The 21219-nt window shown below is 39.4% G+C and overlaps 1 protein-coding gene across 3 annotated transcripts in view; it reads right to left on the bottom strand.

Annotated features, from left to right (window-relative positions):
- Positions 1–19281, bottom strand: part of cep162 (centrosomal protein 162) — a 41756-nt gene extending 22475 nt beyond the window's left edge. The window contains exons 1-10 of one of the 3 annotated variants that reach the window (XM_040118031.1): positions 19170–19281; positions 17039–17140; positions 15259–15394; positions 13651–13704; positions 11055–11201; positions 10142–10319; positions 7815–7885; positions 7655–7716; positions 4696–4726; positions 4223–4297 (exon numbers count right to left, since the gene is read on the bottom strand). In XM_040118031.1, coding sequence (XP_039973965.1) covers positions 4223–4297; positions 4696–4726; positions 7655–7716; positions 7815–7885; positions 10142–10319; positions 11055–11201; positions 13651–13704; positions 15259–15394; positions 17039–17098 — 814 coding nt within the window. In that variant the 5' untranslated portion in view covers positions 17099–17140; positions 19170–19281. The other 2 variants (XM_040118033.1, XM_040118030.1) reach the window with 2 other exon arrangements.
- Positions 19282–21219: the final 1938 nt, after the last annotated feature.

The raw sequence follows: 21219 nt of genomic DNA, 5'->3' as shown, positions 1-21219 counted from the left end.
TGTAAAACCTGGTGAAGGTATGTTATAGGGCTGTCATTTTTTCAAAACATCAAGTTTGAAAGAATTTGAAACGATACGCAATTTGTTCAAATGAATTAAAATGCAAAAAACACAACACTATTAGCTTAGTTTTCCATCAATAGGGCATGCCATACATCAAGCTGATTGCGAAGCTTTAGAGCACCCTCTGCTGGATCACAAGGCAAACTACTTCAAACGGTCTGATGCGCTTATAGACTGTAAATTTTGAATCCGAACAGGTCATTACATTTCAAATATGAACTTTTTCTCCCACGTTCGAACGAATGTTCGAATTTCGAATAAAAAGTGACAGCCTTAGTTTATGGTGAGGCCCAAGTTGCTGCAGCACAAATCACCTGAATGGAGGCCCTTCTGAAAAGGGCCAATGAGGTGGTGAGGCCCCAAGGAGCACGTGCACACAGTCCCTCTGGTGGCTACAAACCGTTAGAGCTTTAAGCTAGTGCAATAGTCTCCACAATCCAGTGAGACAGGCTTCCCCAGGTGGTTCTTTGCCCATGACATGAACAGCTGGTCACTTCTCCTACAGCCTACTGAGCATGAATCTCACCCATTTCTTTAGCTAAAGCAAGAGCGAGCAACAAAGCTGTCTTTAAAGACACCATCTTCAATCCCCAATACAGTGCAAACCCCAGGAGGGGCCAACTGTTTAGAAACGGGGAGCCTACGGCGCACGCACCTCATGAAGCAGCACACCAAGCACCCCCGGCAAACGGGTGGCCTTCAGCAACCGAAAATACCTGCTGCTCCGGACAAACAGTCTGTGTGCCAGTGTGTGTAATTGAATGTAAGGCCCCCGTCTGTTGATATAAAACAATACTGGGTTGTTGTCCATGCAGACTAACACATTATATAACCTCAGAAAAGGGAGGAAATGTTTCAGTGATAGCAGAACAGCAACAACTCCAGGTGATTTATGTTAGATGAACACATGTGAAGGTCCCAGGTCCCATTCACTGCTCAATTCACTGTTCTCAGAGCAGGTGGGCTAGACCCATGCTCTCAAAGCAGTTAATGGCTCATCATGTCTCTCACAGGATGAGAGCTATGAAAGCATGGGTCTAGCCCACCTAACATTGTATTCAACACTATATTCCCGTCATGTGCTAACAGCCCATCCAACAATGTATTCAACACTGTATACCCATCCTATGCAAACAGCCCATAGGAACTACTACCAGGGCTGAGGCCATAAGCTCTAACAACCTTTGGAAGAGCCTGAGAGACAAGAGACTCCACTTGTGAAATGGGTTTAAACAGTCTCTGAGTGCCTGTAACCTCTCCCCAGTCAGTCTCACTCTGGCCTGAGCTGAATCAAACAAAAAGACCTATGAAGGAGATGGCTTGAAGCCTCAATTCAACAAGTGTTCTATAAATAACTTTGTGTGATCAGCTGCCTCCAGGCAGGAGAACGCCACAAACAGGCAGTTGATGTATGTGGCCACTCGAATGACTGGCCTCCTGAAAGGCCCCACGGCTGGCTTGGTGCATTTCACAAACACTGTTGGCTTAGTTAGAAATAAAAGGGGAGGACTAGATACTTGTAACCTATCCCCTGAAAGGCAAATCTGAGATATTTCCTTTGTCGGGGTGAAATGGGATGTTAAAATAACCATCCTTGAGGTTGATCGATGTGAACCAATTGCTGTGACGGAGAAAAGGCAGCAGAGATGCAATAACATTCTGAATTTGTATTTTCTTATATTTCTGATATTTGATTAGTGCCGCACCCGTCGACAGCAAGATCTTTTCTGCAAGATCCTTAACCCCAATGGCTCTGCCCAACAACTGAATCACCACCTTGTGGAAATAGAGGCAATGGTCAATGATAATGCCCACCTCCTCCCATAAACTGGAATCAGGCGAAGCGGTCATCTCCTCCTCCACCATGGCCTGATATGTCATCAGGAAAGTGGCATTCAAGGCTTGGTCCAATAGCACAACCATTTTGTCTAACTTGTCCATCAGGCTGGATTGAAAACGATCCTCTCTGTTAGGGAGGGCAGAACCTGCAGATGACAGGAAATGTCTTTGGGAGGTGAGCTGCCACTATGGCCTCCACTGGGGTATGCTGCAGAGAGTATGGTTCTCCATTCCCTCACAGTCAAGAATGGAGCTGTATGCCACAGTATGCTTCTCTCTGTATGGTTTGTTGTGCCAGGAGAAAGCCAATTTCTCCAGTAATGGGAAATTTCGCGAGGGTTGTTTCACGGTCCTCTTCAGTTATTGCTGCTTCTTCGTGTCCCAATGAGACCGAGGCACCTTGGTTTGAATTGGTCATTGGATATTGAGCTTAGCAGCAGTGCAATTGCAAGTCCAGATCCAAGATAGGAGAAGACAGTTCTCCATCTCCTGCCTAAACTGCCATATAAAGTGGAGGCTTTGCAACCTGGCCCAGGAGTGCCAGTTAGGAATTGTTGTTGTTGTCCTAATCAGTCAAGAGGAGTTCCAACACGCTGTCCTAGTCTTCTTCCACCCCTTCCAGATAATCCAATTGCAGCCAAGCTGCTGCTGTGGAAGCCATCATTAGGTCACTGCCAAACAAATTCATCTAGCGTGCCAGTCGGAGAGGGTGCACCCCTATGGACAACTGGTATAGTGTGCACACTGCTCTAGACTCAAGGGCATGTCTAATATTGCTACCCTGTACTGTGTTAACCATTGGGAGCGGCTATTGTTAGCTTGAGGGAGTATTGTTACTCGGTGTAGGGTATAACTAACGGAGAGTTTTGCCACTCCATGCATCCATACATCCATCCATTAGCTATACCGCTTGTCCTTTTAAGAGTTGCGGGGGGCTGGCGCCAATCTCAGCTGACACTGGGCAAGAGCCCATTGATTACTCGATTAGGTTACTATTAAAGTATTCTTAATCTCTATAGTAGCAGGTCAAACTACTATTCTGTGACAAGCTAGTGAGCAATTCTCCTAACAAACTATACAGACCGAGAAGAAAGCGCCCCGATGATCAAGTTTGCACTCGTGTACTCACCGGTTTCAACCATCCACCTCTACTCCCTCATTATGACTTCTGTGCAAGAAGTGTAGCACTTCCTTGTTTGAAAAGATGTTGCCAGCAATTACATTTCCCTCAAAATGAATTTGGAATAATTACTTGGTAGTAAATAATGTTTTTTCATGATATCTACAATGGGGTCCAAAAGTCTGAGACCACTTTCCCATTCACTTGACTTTTGGAGGCCACTGTATACAGTCTGCTCATTACCAAGTATCACATCTGGTTGCTGTAGATCGAAAATCTTCTGGGTGTATTATGTGTGGTTAGCTACAAATTATGTGATAAATTATTGATTCAGATTTGGTATTTTTGAAACCTCTGCTGTGTTGTTAAGCCAAATCTGAATAATGTATGGAGCTTTATGTTTTTTAAAAATAAAAAGGAGCGTGCCATCCACTGCCTTACTGCAATGACAACCTTTGCTCTTGGGGATAACTTTATATTCCTCACTGTATCTCCACTGTGAAAATGTCCTGTCGTTGTCAGTTCAATGATAACTACGAAGATACTCTCTATTCTTGAGAAGTTCAATGTCTTCTAAACTAATTAGAACTTCCCCAAAGACATGTACATGTACTGACTGATAATTACCTGTTATATAATCATGTTTTAACAAACACGGACACAAAACAACATCAAATAAAGCTTGCTTTCTGTACATTTGATATATTCAATGTTTTAGATGGAATGCAAATTTTGTGTAACAAAGTAGTTTATTTTACTTTAAGATTGCAGTGGCACAATGGCACCAATGTGCCACTGCTAACCACTGTGTAGTGGTTATCACACAGTAAGAAGGTTTTGGGTTGAATGTTACCCCATTACTGTGTGGGTTTCGTCCAGATACTCTGGTTTCCTCCCCCATTCCAAAAACATGTAGGTTAGGTTAATTGCCTGTAGGTTTGAATGTGAACCCGAATGGTTGTCTGTCTCTATGTGTCAGCCCCGTGACTAACTGGCAACCTGACCTGTATAACCCATCTCTCACCTAATGTAAGCTGTGTTTGAGCTCAAACGCAACGCTCAACGAAAAGTGGGTATAGCTAATAGATGGAGTAGATGGCCATCAATTATATATATTATATTGTCTGGTACTTGTTTTTTCCACATACTATGCTACTGAATAACACTCTTCTCTTACTTGACCCTATGTGTTTATGTTACCTCTGTCCGGTGATTCTACTGTGTCCTTCCTTCTGTCTTCTCCACCAGTGTCATCCAAAGAATCATAGAGAGAAACTGAGACAAATGTTAAGTTAGAGTGACCACTTTAAAAACATACTTAGCTATAGGTCCATATAGGTCCATATTAAAGTCCTCAGAGAAATATAGCAGTCAAGAACTAGAAAAATACTTTTTATTTATACAGGTAACATTTAATTTGATTAAATGTTACACACACATATACATTGTTGGTAGTGAGGTCATTATTAGTATTATTACCATGGTTTCACTGTAGTGTAGTGTTGTGGTATAAATGCTGTGTACATCTCGTTTGTCTTAGGCTTCAGAAACTGTAATAGACTCCTTTCAAACTCCTTTCCACTTTCTCTTTGACTGAAAGATTTTATTCCTTTCCAACACCCACCCATGACCTCAGTGAAATAAAAAATATATATATTTTTTTTTCCTCTTACCTTTGGCAATAATTGGAGACATCTTAGACTTCTGAAAAACAGATAACATGAAATAATGAACCATGTAGCAATATACTGTAGTATGTCAGTTTGTGATATTTCAAAATAAACAAAGATAAAACCAAGAGCATCTCATCACTTTGTTTACAGAGCTGACCTTAGCTTTGAACCAATCTAGCCATTATCAGCACGTTACAGTCCAAAGACAAATGCACCGCTACCATATTAAGCTGCTTTTACCAACGTCAGCCTGTCCTACAGAGACAGTTTCATCCATTTAGACTGAAATGTATTAATACAGAAAAAACTGGACTGATAAACCTATGTAATTCAGGGGGCAGCTTGGAGGCTCTGGGTGTTGTGTCAAATTTTTTCTGAGGATCAGTAACTGTTGAGTTTGTGCTTGTTAAATGTCACCTTCACATTTTTCTGTTATGGCTGTAACTTTAACCCTAACATTAAGAAGCTTGTTAGACTCTTACATTAATGCAGACCTTGCTCTTTCTTTGACTCTATTACACAGAAAGTGAAAAATAGAACTTGTTTTGTCATTCATGAGATTGTTGAAGTTTTTTGGTGTATATGTTGCATTAGCCGGTCTGAGTGTGTACGTTTGGTGAAATGATAGTCAACATTTAGTACAAGTAACCTTTTTTTTGTGTGCTTCTTTTTGAGTTAAAAATGGTAAAGCTGCTTAGAAGTAGTTTAGGTTCTGGTTGTTAAGGACTCATCGAACTCAAACTTAGATTTTATGGCTGTGGGATTTCTCTTTTGCCTTCACACTGTGTGCCAAGTTTGCAGAATTCCTTAGCAACTTAAACCAAGTGGATTTCTTTGTTCTTCTTTTCTAAAAGCCACACAATGATTTGTGTGGCTTTGATGTAAGCATCATTGCTGTCATATCAGCCATTCTCTTTAAACAATCCCTTTATATCTTCCTCTGCAATAAATTTAAAAAGATGGAAAACGCTTTTTCGGGTGACACCTTGGCCTTTGCTTGGGGGTTGGCCTACGAGAATTGAGAAAATGGAGACTGTAGTTGAGATTATACATCATTTTATCTTGTACACACAAGATAACTGTGTTATATAACAACACAATGTTGGTCGATAACAGCTTATTGCACATATATCTGTACTGCTGTATATGGTTTACTATAGTGCTGACAAGTAACAAGAAACTGCAGTACAAAAATGCCAAACAAGGTGTGAGGTCATTTAGAAACTGTGTCACTATTACACAGTCTTTCCACCAATTTGTGACCTAGCCTGTATCTATGTCACAATTTAAAAAAAAACAAATCCAAGGAATTCATATCAAGAATTCTTGTCATTTTTTCACCTATGACTGTTTGTGGGTTTTATTTGTTTATTTGTCAGCAGGATAATGCAAGAAGTACTGAACTGATTTGCACCAAACTTGGTGGAGGGATGGTGCATGGGCCAGGGAAGAACCCATTAAATTTTGGGGCAGATCTGGTTAAATGGGCAGATCTAGGAATTTCGAATCACTTTTGTTAAAATTTGGGAGAAATTGTCATTCCCTATGTTGCTGAATTATCCGAAAAACTCAGGAGGATCTTCCACAAACATAATATCCCGGTGCATTTCAAACCCGGTAACTCTTTCAGGCAAAAACTTGTCCACCCTAAGGACAAAATACCCAGGCACAAGCAGAACAATGCAGTTTACGCAGTCCAATGCAGCGAGGAGTGCACAGACCTGTAATTGGGGGAAACTAAACAACAGCTACATTAGCGCATGGCACAACACAGGAGAGCCAGTTTCATCAGGCCAGGACTCAGCAGTCCACCTGCATCGTAAGGACAAAGGACATTCTTTTCAGGATAGTGAAGTACACATTTCGCCAGGAGAAGACGATGGTTTGAAAGAGGAGTGAAAGAAGCCATTTTTGTCAATCTGGAACAACCGTCACTAAACAGAGGAGGTGGTCTGAGACATAACCTGTCAGCCACCTACAATGCAGTTCTAAGTTCACCCCCCAGACAGCTGAACACCCATCCACACCAGGACTCATGTGACCACTCACTTGATGGCAGGATGGGTCAACAACTCATGTGACCTCAAAGGCTCACTTTTGTTGCTGATCTCACCAGAGGATATTTACCTGGAACTCCGTACTTGTCAGTTAGAACTGCAGAAGCCTTTCGGATGAGAGGCGAAACATATTCAAGAACTTCAAGCAAGTCCAGTTGCCTTCACATAGTACTAACAGAATATCATGACCTGGATGACTGAGAATCTTCACAGACATTGGGAGATGTCTGTGAAGATTCTTTCGTTGATATTTGGCCCTGGCGGAGGTATGTGCTCTACTGAGAGCCATTCTAGTTTATGTTATGTGTTTTTGTTAAAAAAACAAAAAAAACAACTATCAGCTGATGTATCATTATCAGGTTTTTTCAAACTCTCAAATATCTACATCTAACCCTGAAAAAATGTTTGTCATGCAATTTTTTTTTTTAAATTTACATTTATAATGCTGTAAAGAACCGTGAAATGACCAAATGTGGTGTTAAACACATCCAACATTAGACACACCCCTTGCCTCCCTGCCAGTTTAGGAATTTATTGGTCTTAAATCACATGATCATATACTACACTCATCCATAGCCAGACACTATATCCGTGAATACCCCATTACTGTATTAGCTGTATGTGTTTGTGTATTCATGTGAATGTTTATTTTTCTTTCACACATATCTAAATGTTCTTTGTAATGTATTACAATGTATTTCAGTGTACTCCTTAGCTTTCACAACCAAGAACAGAGACCATCTTTGAACAGAGACAATCTCCAGCCCCTCTATGTCACACAGTGTTCCCATGAACACGAAGGAATTTGCATGCTCAAACTTGGATGATTGTTTAAGTGACTAAGGTCCTAACTTAACAAAGACCACTTTCTGATTTTATCATTATAGATTCCAACTACGAACCTCTTCCAGTGGCTCTTTCCCATTCTCCTCATCCTCAAAATCCTCACTGTAGTGTGGAGAGCCTGTAAAAGCAGAAAGAGAAAAGACCCAATTAACACATTGAGAGAGACACGGAGTGATAAAAAACGAAAGAGGTCAGCCAAGGGTTCATTACTCTTACCTGGAGAGCTTCTTATGGTCTCTGGTTGTCCTTGAACCTCATCACTCTGCTTCACTTCTTCCTCAGCTTTCCTGGAGGGAAGATATCCATCCTTACTGCATTACAGTGACAACTTTGAGCTTCAAGGACAGAGTAGCAGCAAAGCCACTGCACCAGATAGTCCGTAAGCAAGCATAGGATCTGTAAGTATGCTATTCCAGTATTCAGTGTTAACTTTTGGTATATTTGTCAAGGGCTGATGAAGCTCTAAAAAGTTTTCACCAAGCACCATTCAAACAGGATTAATACCACAGAAGGAACGGGGTTATTAAATATTTGTCATGCACCTCAGTAACTACACTAATCGCTCCATTTGTTAGGCATTGTCAAATCAAATGGGGCTTTTATTGCATTCTGACATGATACCTTATACAATTCAGTAGTTTAAAGGAAAACTGTCACACTCCAAGAAGTGCCAGGAGACCAACGCCTATAGCGAAATGTATCCTGCTGTCCATCTCCATGACTGTAAGGGCTCCTTTCAGTCAATGATCTACACAACTAAACCACAGGCCACTTTGCTTAAATTTATTTATTTATTTTGAATTTTCTTTGCATATTTCCACTATATTTATGTCATAGTACCATTCTGTGGTGATCTTTTTTTTGGGTCCTCTAATGCAGCTTCTAGCATTGCAATGTCCGTGCAGGTAGGAGGATTTAGTAAATATAGGGCTGCTCTCTAGTGTCGAAGATTCAAATTAGCAACTGAGAAGACCATGAGTTAAACTTAATTTTGTCAGTCGAATCAATGCACATTTTTAATGCGTCACTGTATACAGGGCAACACAAGATACCAGCATGGCATCCAAGGTTGAATATTCAGCCTAAACTGGAATCTCAGAAAGACCTGGAAAATTCCGATGGGCTTACAGACCTAATTGAATTTGACTGGGAACAAGCAAGTCTTACATGACTGTCAAATCTGAAGTCTCAAATGTAAGAGAGAAAAAAGTAGGCCTACACAGGTTTTCAGCATCATTGCAGCTGTTTTATTATCTCAGAGTCTGAACACAGGCTGTAGCCTATAAGCTAGCTGTCGCAAGTCTGTTTGTAATTCCTTAAAATTGATGAAATGAGAAAATATATGTATAGCATTCGTTTTCATTTAGGTTTTCTTAGTCAAAGAAAAAATCTGCTAAGCCTGCCTATGTTATAGCAGGATATTTACCCTTGGTAACGGACGTTCTGCTTGGTTGGGAAGCAGTGGCACACGTGCGTTCCTGGAATTTAATCCCATGTTTCATAAGAAGATGTGTCATGTGGCATATTGCTGGTGTTTCCAATCTTACTTGAAACGACCATTTACAGACATTACAACTAGCGCTGCGGTGTTTCCCACAGGGTGAGAATTTACTTGTGGTGGTGGAAGGCACGACCTATATGCATGTAGAGAGTCATCCAGTTTAGAGGGGGAGATTGTAACCTAGGTTATTTTCTGTAGCTACAATTTACCGATGTTCCCTAAACTCCTCACATGCAGGCTATCGGTAGACGCTAGCTAGGCAGCTGCGCACAGAGAAGCCTCTAGTCCCCACTCAGTTACTGCAGCTCACACAGCTCAGACAGGTGCGTGGCTAAAAATTAGCTGCCATGAAAAGAGTGAAATAATGCGTTCTAATGTTAGATTTTCCTTTAGTTGAAAGCAAGTGATTTTATCTACCTGGGCGGTCTACCGAAGTAGAGCCTAGGTATGGGAAAACGCTGCACAGTTGTCAACTTTGTTTAGGAAATGAAACCACACTTTGGACCATTTCTTCCTCTCCACCATGACTCCCTCTTGTTGCAAGAAAAACATGCTGGCATCAATAAAAGGAACTGATAAACTCAGAGACATACGATTCCATTGGTTTGGACATTTTGGAACCGGTTTTCAACTGGAACCAGTTCTCGATTCCTATCCCTACTTAGGATAAGAGTATGAAAATGTTCTTGCATGAAGCTTGATGTGTGCATAAAGCTGCCCAAACCTCTGCTAATCAACTTCCAAGAGGAAACCATGTACTGTACATTGTACAACATATAAAAGCAACAAACAAAACACTGGTGGAATGACAGGCAACCGAAGAACACAGAAACAAATGTCAACTTTCTAATGAGTAATCAAGCCTTAGGAAGTAACAAAGAAAAAAACCTGACAAGTGGGTATTAAAAATGTTTTGTTGGCACAAAAACAATCTTCTTCCATTGTGTATGTTATTGTCATCCTGTACGGTGGGAGAAACCACAAGATTTATCTGTTTCTGTCTTTTAGCCTTTGTAACATCAGGCCAAGGTCATTTCCATACCTGAGGTTAGTATCAATAGTAGAACTAGTTGAGTCCAGCTCTCTGTTCATCTTGGAGTAATCTATAGTTGATGAGGCTCCGGCTTCTAGTTGGGTAAAAAACCTGGCTTTCTCCTCTTCTTCCTCCAGTGTGTCCAAGCCCATACTGATCATGTTCAAAGCTGATACCATGACTGAGTCTGCACACACATAACAAGAGCATAAATGGAAATCACAACTGTGATACTTCTGAACAGAAAAATTGACAATTTGCGTGAGGATAAAGGAGAAATCTAAGGAATCAGCGGGCCACATTCAGACAGGGTGTGGAACACAAAACAAAGGAAGTGAAACCCTAAAGGCGGCTGTGTACTTCCATGACTTGGTATTTGGAATACCTGATTGCATTGTAAAGCTCCTTTACTGTCGTTGGACTGATCAGAACATTTTTGTAATATCACGTAACAAGCAGTCAAAACTCTATAATCTATACCCATGTTCAATAGCAACTCAGTGGAATTTCACTTATAGTCCAGCTCTTTTTATCAGGAACGCCCTGACCAAACTCATACAGTTACACACATTCACACCCGGAAGCTGCACAGTACAACCAAAATCTGACCTGGCCATTGAGTAGCTCCACTGAAGCAGGTGGATTAAGAGTTTTCCTCAAGGGCATTTTAGTTGTGGTAATGACGGAGGGAAAAGCACCACTTTTAAACCTTCCCTGCCTAGATTGTCAGGTTTTCAACTGGTCTTCTGATTCTTATTTCTGTTTTTAATTTAGTATTTCATTCAGTCTTGGAAACACTGGGAAAAAGTTTAAACACCTTAGCTGTCAGATTCTGATCATCACAGTGCACAACCTACTTCTTATGAAGGATGGAGGCAAGTTTCTCTAATCAGAGGCATATTTCTGTGCACTGTGGACTCACTCTCTGTCTCTACGTTGTCTTTGCTGAGAACAACTGATTCCAGCCCTTCTTTCCTCAAACCAGTGTCTCCTGGACCCTCTTCCTCCTCTCGAATAGGGTGAGACTTCCTCAAATACTTCCTAGAAAACGTCCCAGAACCCAGCAGTCCTGGACAAAAAAGTAATTGAAATGCATAAATGAGGTTTGTGTTAGTTAATGCAAGCCATGTATTTCATGCCACATCAGTTATTCTAACAAATCTGAGATTATCAACTATAAATACAAAATTTATTTAGTTTATTTACAGGTCTTTACACCAATGACCAACTACATTAAAAGTAGTTACTGGTTTTAATGTTTTTCACATTATATATATATATATATATATATATACACATATACACATATACATATATATATATACATAGGCATATACATATACATACATAGGCATATACATATACATACATACATAGGCATATACATATACATACATACATACATACATAGGCATACACATATATATATACACATATACACATATATATATATACATATACACATATATATATATACATATACACATATATATATATACATATACACATATATATATATATATACATATACATATATACATACATATATACATATACATATATACATATACATATATACATACACATACATACATATACATATACATACATATATACATATACATACACACACACACACACACACGAAATGAGACTCTTACACAACAATTGGTGTACTTTTATGTCACTCATAGCCCCATACTACCACCCAGTGTCCTTTGATATACAGTATACAAAAAAAATGAGTATCCCCACAGATGTAGCAGTGGTTAGTAGGTACAGGAAGAGCCATACTACCGATAATGGAAGGCGCAGTGGCCGTCCTCAAAAATGATGCCATGCAAAATTCACTATTTATACAACTTTGCATTGAAAAACAAAAAGCTAAGTGCTTCTGACTTGGCACAAGGATTATATGTAGAAATTGGTCTTTCAGTGACTGATCAGACAGCACATAGAACATTGCATGACTTTTATGGACAGCTTTCAATTAGAAAACCATTACTCTCAAAATGGCACAAAACTACAAGAATAAAAATTGCCAAAAAAACATGAAAAGAAGCCTGATGAATAGTTACCACTTAAAACTGGGGTCGATAAGGTTTTGAGCTCGTAAAGTGATCTTCACAAATAATTCCAAAGTTTGTAGTTGTAATTTTGCTACAAATTCAAATCTTTTCTAAACATGCAAAAACTTGAATTTCTCATGCAACTTTATTTTACAGGTTTACAAACATTGATTTACAACTATAAACTTTTAAACAGCAAGAAACTTCTGCTGCCAGTGTAAAAACCATGGGAGCAGCAGCAGACAGAGAGGAAAAGGTGGATGACCCTCTTGTGTATGCACCTGGCTACATTTGGCTGCAGACAGCCATAATGGATGATGGTTGCCCTTGCCATCTTGACACGGTCACCCTTGGCAACAACAGGAACAACAGTAAGAAAAATAATGAAAGAGCTCATTTATATGCAGGGTATAGATTTCTGGCACCCTCATCTACCTCCAAGGTGCATGGAGAAGGAAAAAAAAGCTAAAGCGGTCAAAGCGCTTCAAACTTTTAGTATAAACAGCAACTTTATTGTCAGGTTCTAAGTTAGATTATCCAGTCTAGGCCAGTAAAACATGTTTACAATATTATTCTTGTAATTTCCTCTATTTATTACATGATCAGATAATGTTACAGGGTAGCAGCTGTGGTTTACAGAGTTGCAGCCTACTGTGGATGCAGTGTTAACACCTTGCTGTGTGCTACAGATACAACCCCCATGCGACCAAACAGGACACTGAGTGACAGCCAGTACTGGCTGGTACAGCAGATACTGCTGTCCTGAGAGTATGTCCACATTAAGCTGGCTAAATATAAAAAAACATTTTCTCCATTTAAGCCCTTGGTGCACATTTTGCCAGCATTTTCTCACCAAAGACAGAGCATGCTCCAGTCTTCAATTCTGGAAATGCTAGCTTGATAATATAGTCTGGAAAAGGAAAACTGAGCTTGTGCAACACAATGACATAAGCCAGCGAAGTGAAGGTGTGGCAGGAAGAAGACAAACTTTTATTGCCTCTAACCTTCTCCATAATTACTCTTTTTAAATATAAATATAGCCAACCACCAAGAACAGTTGTTGTCTCTTACCTGTATTCATGCTGATTTTGTCAGACAATGTTACAATCATAAAAAAATAATGACGATTTGATCAGTTTGGGAATGAAAATCAAAATGTCATGTTCCATGTTGTATGACAACAGAAACAGAAAAAAATATTTAAATGAGAATAAGTAAATCATAAGTTTAGGTCATGACAGTAAGCAGGAGGGGACTGAACAGAGATTTGACTGGCTTAAACTCGGAATAATCATGATCTCTACGGAAACAACGTGGAAACACTACTGTAGAGGCATGATGTTTTCACAGAACCATCAACAGTGTTTTAAAATGAACCAGCTAAAGGTGGATGTAGTCTAAAAGAACTTAAGCTCTCTGTAGTGGGACTTTTTCTCAACTTGCTCTTACCCTCATTCTCTGGCTGGGACTTTTTGGCTTTGATAAATCTGCTTTTGGCCGTCTCTGTTGGGGAAAGAGGAAAAACACAAGTCAGACAAACCGACAAATACAGAGCTGTGAAAAGTACACCCAGTTGTCTATGGAAGTGCACATTTTTGCAGTGAATTTGATGTTTCGTAGTAGCAGTGAGAGACATTTGCTAACTGGTTGTTACCACATATTGGCCATATTACAATATTTCACAAAGGGAAACACTGCCCAAAGACTCCTTTAGAATCTAAAGGAGTCTAATACTGGTCTTTGAGCTTAATACAAATTTTAGATTGACCTGCTTAAGGACCAACTTTAGGCAAATAACACTTGAATGCACGTTATACACGTGAGCATGCTGTGTATGTGTGTGTCACTGCCCAGTAAACATAAAGCTATAAAAAAATTCAAACAGGGCCATGTCTTCAAAATACTGTATGTACACAGTTAAAAAAAAGTAAGTTGAAGGAAAGAAAGCAGCCATGCAGACAGAACACTGTTATGAAAAAAGCAGAAAGAAATGAAACAATGGTGGTCCTACTGGAATTGGATAAGGATGAGGAACATAAGTAATAGAAATATCAGTCAAAAGTGGAAAGCAGAGGAATACATGTTAGGGATAGAGAGGTGTCTGTATTTAATACCGTAAGCCAAATATAATTTTTCAGTCACTTCAGTGGTACTTGGATGTTTTTGGCTGAATTGAAGATAACTTTATGAGAGATTTCCTGAGCGATTGGCTCGAGATCTTTGCAGCCCCTCTCCTTTAAGATTAAAGGAGCTAAATGTTAAATATTCACGACTGAATAAGCAACAATCAAAGTTAAACAAAAATCATTAATTATTAAAAAACTCAGCTAGTCTTATCAGGACTATTTGTTCTGTTTTATCAGATTCGGTGAAACATCAGATTGTGTTTTTGATTTGCTAAATCCTGACTGGTGCACAGAAGGACCTGACATCACCGTCTTCCAACAGCGTTCCTCCAGCTCCAATTAAGTGAAAAGAGTACAAAAAAAACCCCCTACAAATATAGAAATTTCTCATGTGAGTTCTAATTTTGGCAGAAAATAAACCAAATGCACTGATTTCAGATGGAGATGTAGACAATATACATTTAACTATCTTACAAGTATACAAAGTATCAGCATAAATAGCGGTTGTTATTTATGGTTGAATGAGTTACACACATTTAACCCGTAATTATATCCAAATTGAATAAATTTATGAATAAACAATATGTCTGCATCCAAACTTTACATACTGTGTCTATAGCAAAAAAATTCTAATGGCGCTCTCTCTCACTATCTCTCAAGATATTCCCTGGTGAGCCAGTGACCCTGATTTATTTTTTTCACTACAGACTACTTTTATAGGCATTTGATGAATGGCAGCTGTTAATTGCAGCTGTTAAATCCTATAACATATGCCCAAATTCTCTTTTAGTTCCTCCCTGTACTGCAGAGCTTAAACCTTGACACAACTGCAGCCACTGACATTACACAACCTTATTATGAAAAGTGCCAAAGGCTAACATGTCCAGTGTGATAGATGTTATATCATGGAGAGTCCTCTCCTCATTATTACCTCTCCCTGTTCCTCCAACACTGTGTTCGTCATCTTGCCACAATGACAGTGTTGGTTTCAGGGCTGATTTCTGACTGCTTTTAGCACAGGGCTGCTTCTCAGAGCTGCCCAAATCCACCGAGTCATCTGAAACAGACTGACAGGGAATCAAGATTAAGGTAAAATAAGACTGTGTTTTTAACCATGACATCCTCTGTCTTATGTCTCCATCTCAGATGTTAAGCACTTATCCAGTATGTTTGTCCTTTGAAAAGACCAGTCATTATTGTGGCATGTCTGCTGTTGGCAAACACGTTGAAGACAGTATGGCCAGCCGCTGCCCTCTCAGCTCCACAGCCTTGCTCGGCTACTGATTTGGAAGCTGGATTTGGATACTCAGCTATCAGACAAACAGTGATATTAAGTAAAGGTCAGCTGCTTGCTCTTTTCAACTGATAAGTGTGAGGACTTTGCAACGTTGTTCACAACAAAATAATGACTGAAAAAGTGATCAGGTTATAAATGATGTGAGAAAAATGGCAGAGTTGTATTATTGGATCTAAGCGCGGCATTCGACACTATCGATCATGATATTTTAATGCAAGGACTTGAGAAGTGGGTTGGCAATTCTGGGTCAGCAATAGGCTGTTTTTTATGATATCTCAAAGGATGTGATTTAGTGTTTGTATTCGGAATTTTAGTGACAAAAAACATTTTTTTTCCCATGTGGTTGTCCCAGGGGTCAATTTTAGGCCCATTATCGTTTAATTTGTACTCATTGCCTCTGGGACAATTTATCAAGAAACACAATGTGTCTTACCATAATTATGCTGATGATACACAACTGTATATTTCCCTGTCCACCAAAGATCGGAACCCTATTGACATACTATTAGAATGCATTAAGGATATTGATACCTGGATGTCTACTTATTTTTTACAGTTAAACAGTGACAAGGTGGAAATCCAGGTTATCAGGGCAAAGACTAGCAGAGAGGAACTCTCTTGTTACAACTGTCTCTGTAAAGCGTGATAAAGGCTAGAAACCTTGGCCTGATCCTGGTTGCTGACCTCACTTTCCGCATTAACAGCATAGTTAAAACTCAATTTTACAATTTAGGAAATATCACAAAGTAAGGAGTTTTTTTATCCAGGAGGACGCTGAAAAACTTATTCATGTTTTTATTTCAAATCATCTAGACTACTATAACGTCCTGCTTACGTAAAGCATCTTGATTGTCTGCAGCTACTCCAGAATGCAGCTGCCAGAGTTTTAACTAGGAAAAAGAAATTGGACCATATACCACCTGAGCTGAGGTTGTTACAATGGCTTCCAGTAAATTCTTGAATTGATTTAAAAATTTTCATGCTTGTTTTTAAGGGCCTACAGCGTCTGGCACGCCAACATATCGCTGACATGGCATGGTTGTGAGCTATGAACCATCTAGACCCGTCAGGTCATCTGCAACTGTCCGTCCCTGGTCTGCCTAGCATAAGAGCTTAACTACCTTTACCTTTATGCTCCATTATTTTATTTAATCTTATTTTATTCTTACTTTTTTAATGGCTTTAATTCACATCTTCTTGATATTTAATGGTTGGTCGCTGGTCTTTATTTTATTTTATTAATGGTTTTTAAGTCATGTATTATTAATGTGTTTGTTTAAATTTTGTTTACTTATGTCTAATGTTTTATCTTTAACTATCCCTATAGTTTTTGTGGCTGCAACTTCCATGGTACCTCATGCTTTGTGCAGCAGATTGTGTTTTGCAAGGTCGCCTGTACAGAATGCTTTGTTACCTCCTTTAAGAACAGCTCAAACTGTTCATCCAGCTCCTCCTTGGTCAGTCTGTGAGACATAGTGATGCTGTTCACTCCATCAGTCAATGGGAACCCAGACACCTGACATAAAGAGAGAACAATTTGGTGAAAGAAACTACACCTCATGTGTGTAGCATATCTTGCTGACAAATGTTATCACATACTTTATTAAAATGCCTACTGTGATAGGGTACAAGAGTATTTACACGCACCCTATGTTCCATTTACTGTGGATACTAATACAAAATACTGGCAGAGAGAGAGATAATCAATAAGAAGTGTAGATGTTTATTTTGTTTAAAAGGGAACATTTTGTGTTTCATGTTACCATTAGAAAATATTAGAATATAAACTTTAAGGTGTAATGTTTTAATGCAGTTGAAAGCACTGGAAAAAACTAGAGATGGAATCTTGAGTTGATTTTGTTTTATACTTTGGTCAAACATAATAAAGATGATTTTTCATATTTGACATAAAGGGTTGGGCAAGGTGATCATAGTGACAGGCTTGAAAAGTCTCTCTACTACAAGATAAATAAAAAGATCTATTATGCAATGTAGCACAAATAAAGTATAATAGCGCCTGAGGTTATAATAATTGTGATATACCCTGGCCAAATGATTGTCTTTCCCTTGTGATACAACTGATAGTGTGACTTGTCACAGCAGGAAAAGCACAACTGTAATCAATACCATTAATAACGATGGCTCATTATTGAACCACCATTCACAACTCGGGAACCCGGGAACTGGCTCACCAGAATGTAATGCAGCCATTATTAATGTTGTTTACTCCCCCTCTAGATTTCGTGCTATGGCAAGTTAAAATGTTTGTTGTGAAAAGCTCCTCTTTCTAAAGTTATTTGAATGATTTCTTTCAGTGAATTGAATGCTGAATACCTCCCTTCCTTAGCAATTATATTTACATTCTAATATGTTTCTCAGAAACCATATCACTCATCCCAAGTTAAGATTAAATACTGTACGAAAGCACCAAAATGTATCCCCCAAATACCGCCACATTACCAGTATATTCATATCGGCCCGTTCTAAGCCAGACACCAAAACTGCATCTTTCACTGTATTTCTTCTTTAACCTGCAAGCAAATCCGCCAAGTCGGAACTCACATTCGATTTCACCTATTAGCGTCAGTGTTGTCCGGATTTCTACTCATTCAGATGCGTATTTAAGGAATAAACACATTTTAAACCATTAACAAAGAGGTTCCAAGAAATAGACTTTTACCTCTGACATGGGCTTTAACTGGCTAAGAGATGCCAGTGTCTTTTCGACGGCTAGTTTTGCTTATATTTCCTAGTCTACCAGGAATCCCACAATGGTCTGACACCAAAATAGTCCGCGTACGACGCTTGCGATCACTGTGCATCATTCATAAAACGTGAAATGTTACGAATATAATATGCTGCTCGCTAAAGCATCTTATGCCATATTTTTCATAATAACCTTCAAATTATTAAAACGAAGGTTAGTGCACCACAACATGGTCGGATTTACTAACAGGGATTGGCATTTTTAAAATAAATTGAAGAGGGGACGAGACGTTGTCAGCCAGCCGTCAAGAAAGAGGGTAAAATAGTACCACTTCCGGCCACAACTGTCAAACTAAGGTGTTAGTGTAATGAGACCCTGGTAAAATTTCAATTAATTTCACTGGGAGAATACCAATAAAAATGGAAAACTTTTTTCTTTCGTGTCTATAAAATACTGTATTGACCCAATGTCGATTATAACTAATTTAGCTACAAAAATTTCAACCTGGAACCGTGGTTTTTAAAAGAAAAACACTGGCGTGGCGTTTCCCTTATTACTGTCTGAATGTCACTTGGGGTAGTAGGCGACAAATGACAGCGTAGTGACGCGCTCCCCGGTTCTATTTTGAAGAAAGTATTGCCTTACTTCCGGTGTTCTCCAGGAACCTTGACACAGTTAACAGTCGTTAAATCGTTTATCCCCTTAGCTGGAAACGTTAGCTGGCCAGAAATGTATAACTTTTCACACCACATGCCGAATAATGCATCAGTCTCGACAGAACTCGCATAAAATACTCGACTTTAGCATCGCTCTCAAGTTAACACTTGTTGAAACGTACCCCTCCTTGTTTTGTTTTGTGGCGTGTATGGCAGTTCCCGCGACACCACCCGGCTGACAAGACCAACCTGATTGGCTAGAAGGCATGCGTCATAAGAAACGGAGCCCTGGGGGGCCGTGGTTTGCGCACGGATTGGCGAAACCGTATGTGAACGTGGTGTGTCACGTGACACAGAAATTACTTTTTTTAAAATTCATCCTGAATTACCGTTGCCATGCTCTTCAAAAGGTGCACATTACATTTTAAAGGTTGTGATCATTGGAATCCAAATAAATGACACGTAAGTAGATAATTCTAGACAAAAAAAAAAAAGGAATGTACTACACAAAATTAAAAGGCTGTTCAAGGCCCACCAGCCAACCACATCAATGCTCCGCTACCATCACCCACTACAGTGGGCCCAGAGCACAAATGTTTTTGGAGTATCCACATTTATCTGGCACCCTTCAGGATGTCTATTACATTTTTTTTGTGTCTCTACTTTCCTTTGATGATTAAAAAAAAAGCTAATTTTTTTTTTACTTTCTTATTCATTTTTTAACTTTAAGTGCTGGTTTATATGCATTTAATGAAGTACTTTTAATGTTGACATCCCATTCTGTAGAGCTGAAATGATTAGTGGATTAATTGGTGATTGATTAATCGAGAATCACTGATCTGACACCAAATCCACTCACAGTACATACACATATGCGCACAAAACCACACATGAAAGCAGCCCATGAGCCATGATAAATAAAACAAAACAAAAAAATAGGCTATCCTTCACATACCATGATCAATCATGTTACAGGCATTGTAACGTGACTGAAAGTCTTTCTGCCAACAATCATTATGAATGTGTATGTGCCTCTTGGGGACTGCCTTCACTGTAAAAACTGTTCAAGTCGCTTATGTTAAAGTCACACCTATGATCTAAATGTAAAGCAAGTGGTCACCCCACCCCACCTAAAATTCACTACTACTGAAGTGTGGCACTACATCAGTTATTGATTAAATCAGTGATTTGGTCAGTAAAAGTATCTCCAAATATTGGGCTATTGTTATTTTTCAGACGCTCAGAGGCACTGACTGGAGTCAAAACCACAGCAGGGGCATTGACATTTCAAATAACTTGTCGTATTTTCTCCACTTGGTGGCAGTACTGAGCTGAAGATCAGTCTGTCTCCCCCCTGTGTCTGTGTACCTGGAAGGGCAGTCCGTCACCAGAGATCAGTAGTAATCTAATAAACTCTTCTCTGCTTGCTTTTCTCTCTCTTTCAGAGGTCATGACGGATCCATATAAACTCTGTTTTCACCTGCCGCCCTATATGGCTCTGTCTCTCATACCCTTGCGCACACACTCCTCCAACACTCGCACTGTGTGTCAAGGATACAAGAAGGGAGAGAGACGTCCTATAGGCTGTTCTTTTCTCCGTCCTTAGCCAGTTTATGAGCCTTAAACACATCACACAGCAAACATAATACGCTACTGCCACACCCACACAATGTCTAGTTATGTTTTCGAAGTGAAGCTCTTAAAGCAGTACACGGAACAATAAATACATTACAATCGTGTATTTGATGGTTATTCTGATCTCAACATAATATAAAGACAATGGAAGCTGAATATTTTGTGGAGATCTAGAAAAGAGGCTTTTTTCACAGAAGACATTCTTACGTGACAATATTAAAGGCACAGGTCAATGATGACTAAAGTCCATTTAGTTCCCTCAGTTTCAGGGTCCTGGTATTTTACAAACTGGCTTACTTTCATTCTGTCATGGCTTAACACTTCCATCCTATCAATATTTGTTCCGTTCCCCATTCACTTATATTGAAGCCCATTCATTCAAACAGGATATTAAAGCATGTGTTGTCTGTTTTTATGTGATCTACAGCTGGCTCCTGTGGACTCGCAGGTCAGAGTCTACCTTTGTTCAACTTTGAGTCGATGTACTGGTTTGGCCAAGAGAAACACTGCTGCACTGTTTTTGGAAATGGAGATGTCATTACTCTGGCACGTTTTATCACTGTAAATCAGAATCAGAAAAACTTTATTTATGCGCTT

This window comes from Xiphias gladius, chromosome 22, assembly GCF_016859285.1.
Source record: "Xiphias gladius isolate SHS-SW01 ecotype Sanya breed wild chromosome 22, ASM1685928v1, whole genome shotgun sequence".
NCBI classification, from domain to species: domain Eukaryota; kingdom Metazoa; phylum Chordata; class Actinopteri; order Istiophoriformes; family Xiphiidae; genus Xiphias; species Xiphias gladius.
The sequence above is the reverse complement of the archived record's forward strand: the minus strand, read 5'-3'. Positions and strand labels throughout refer to the sequence as shown.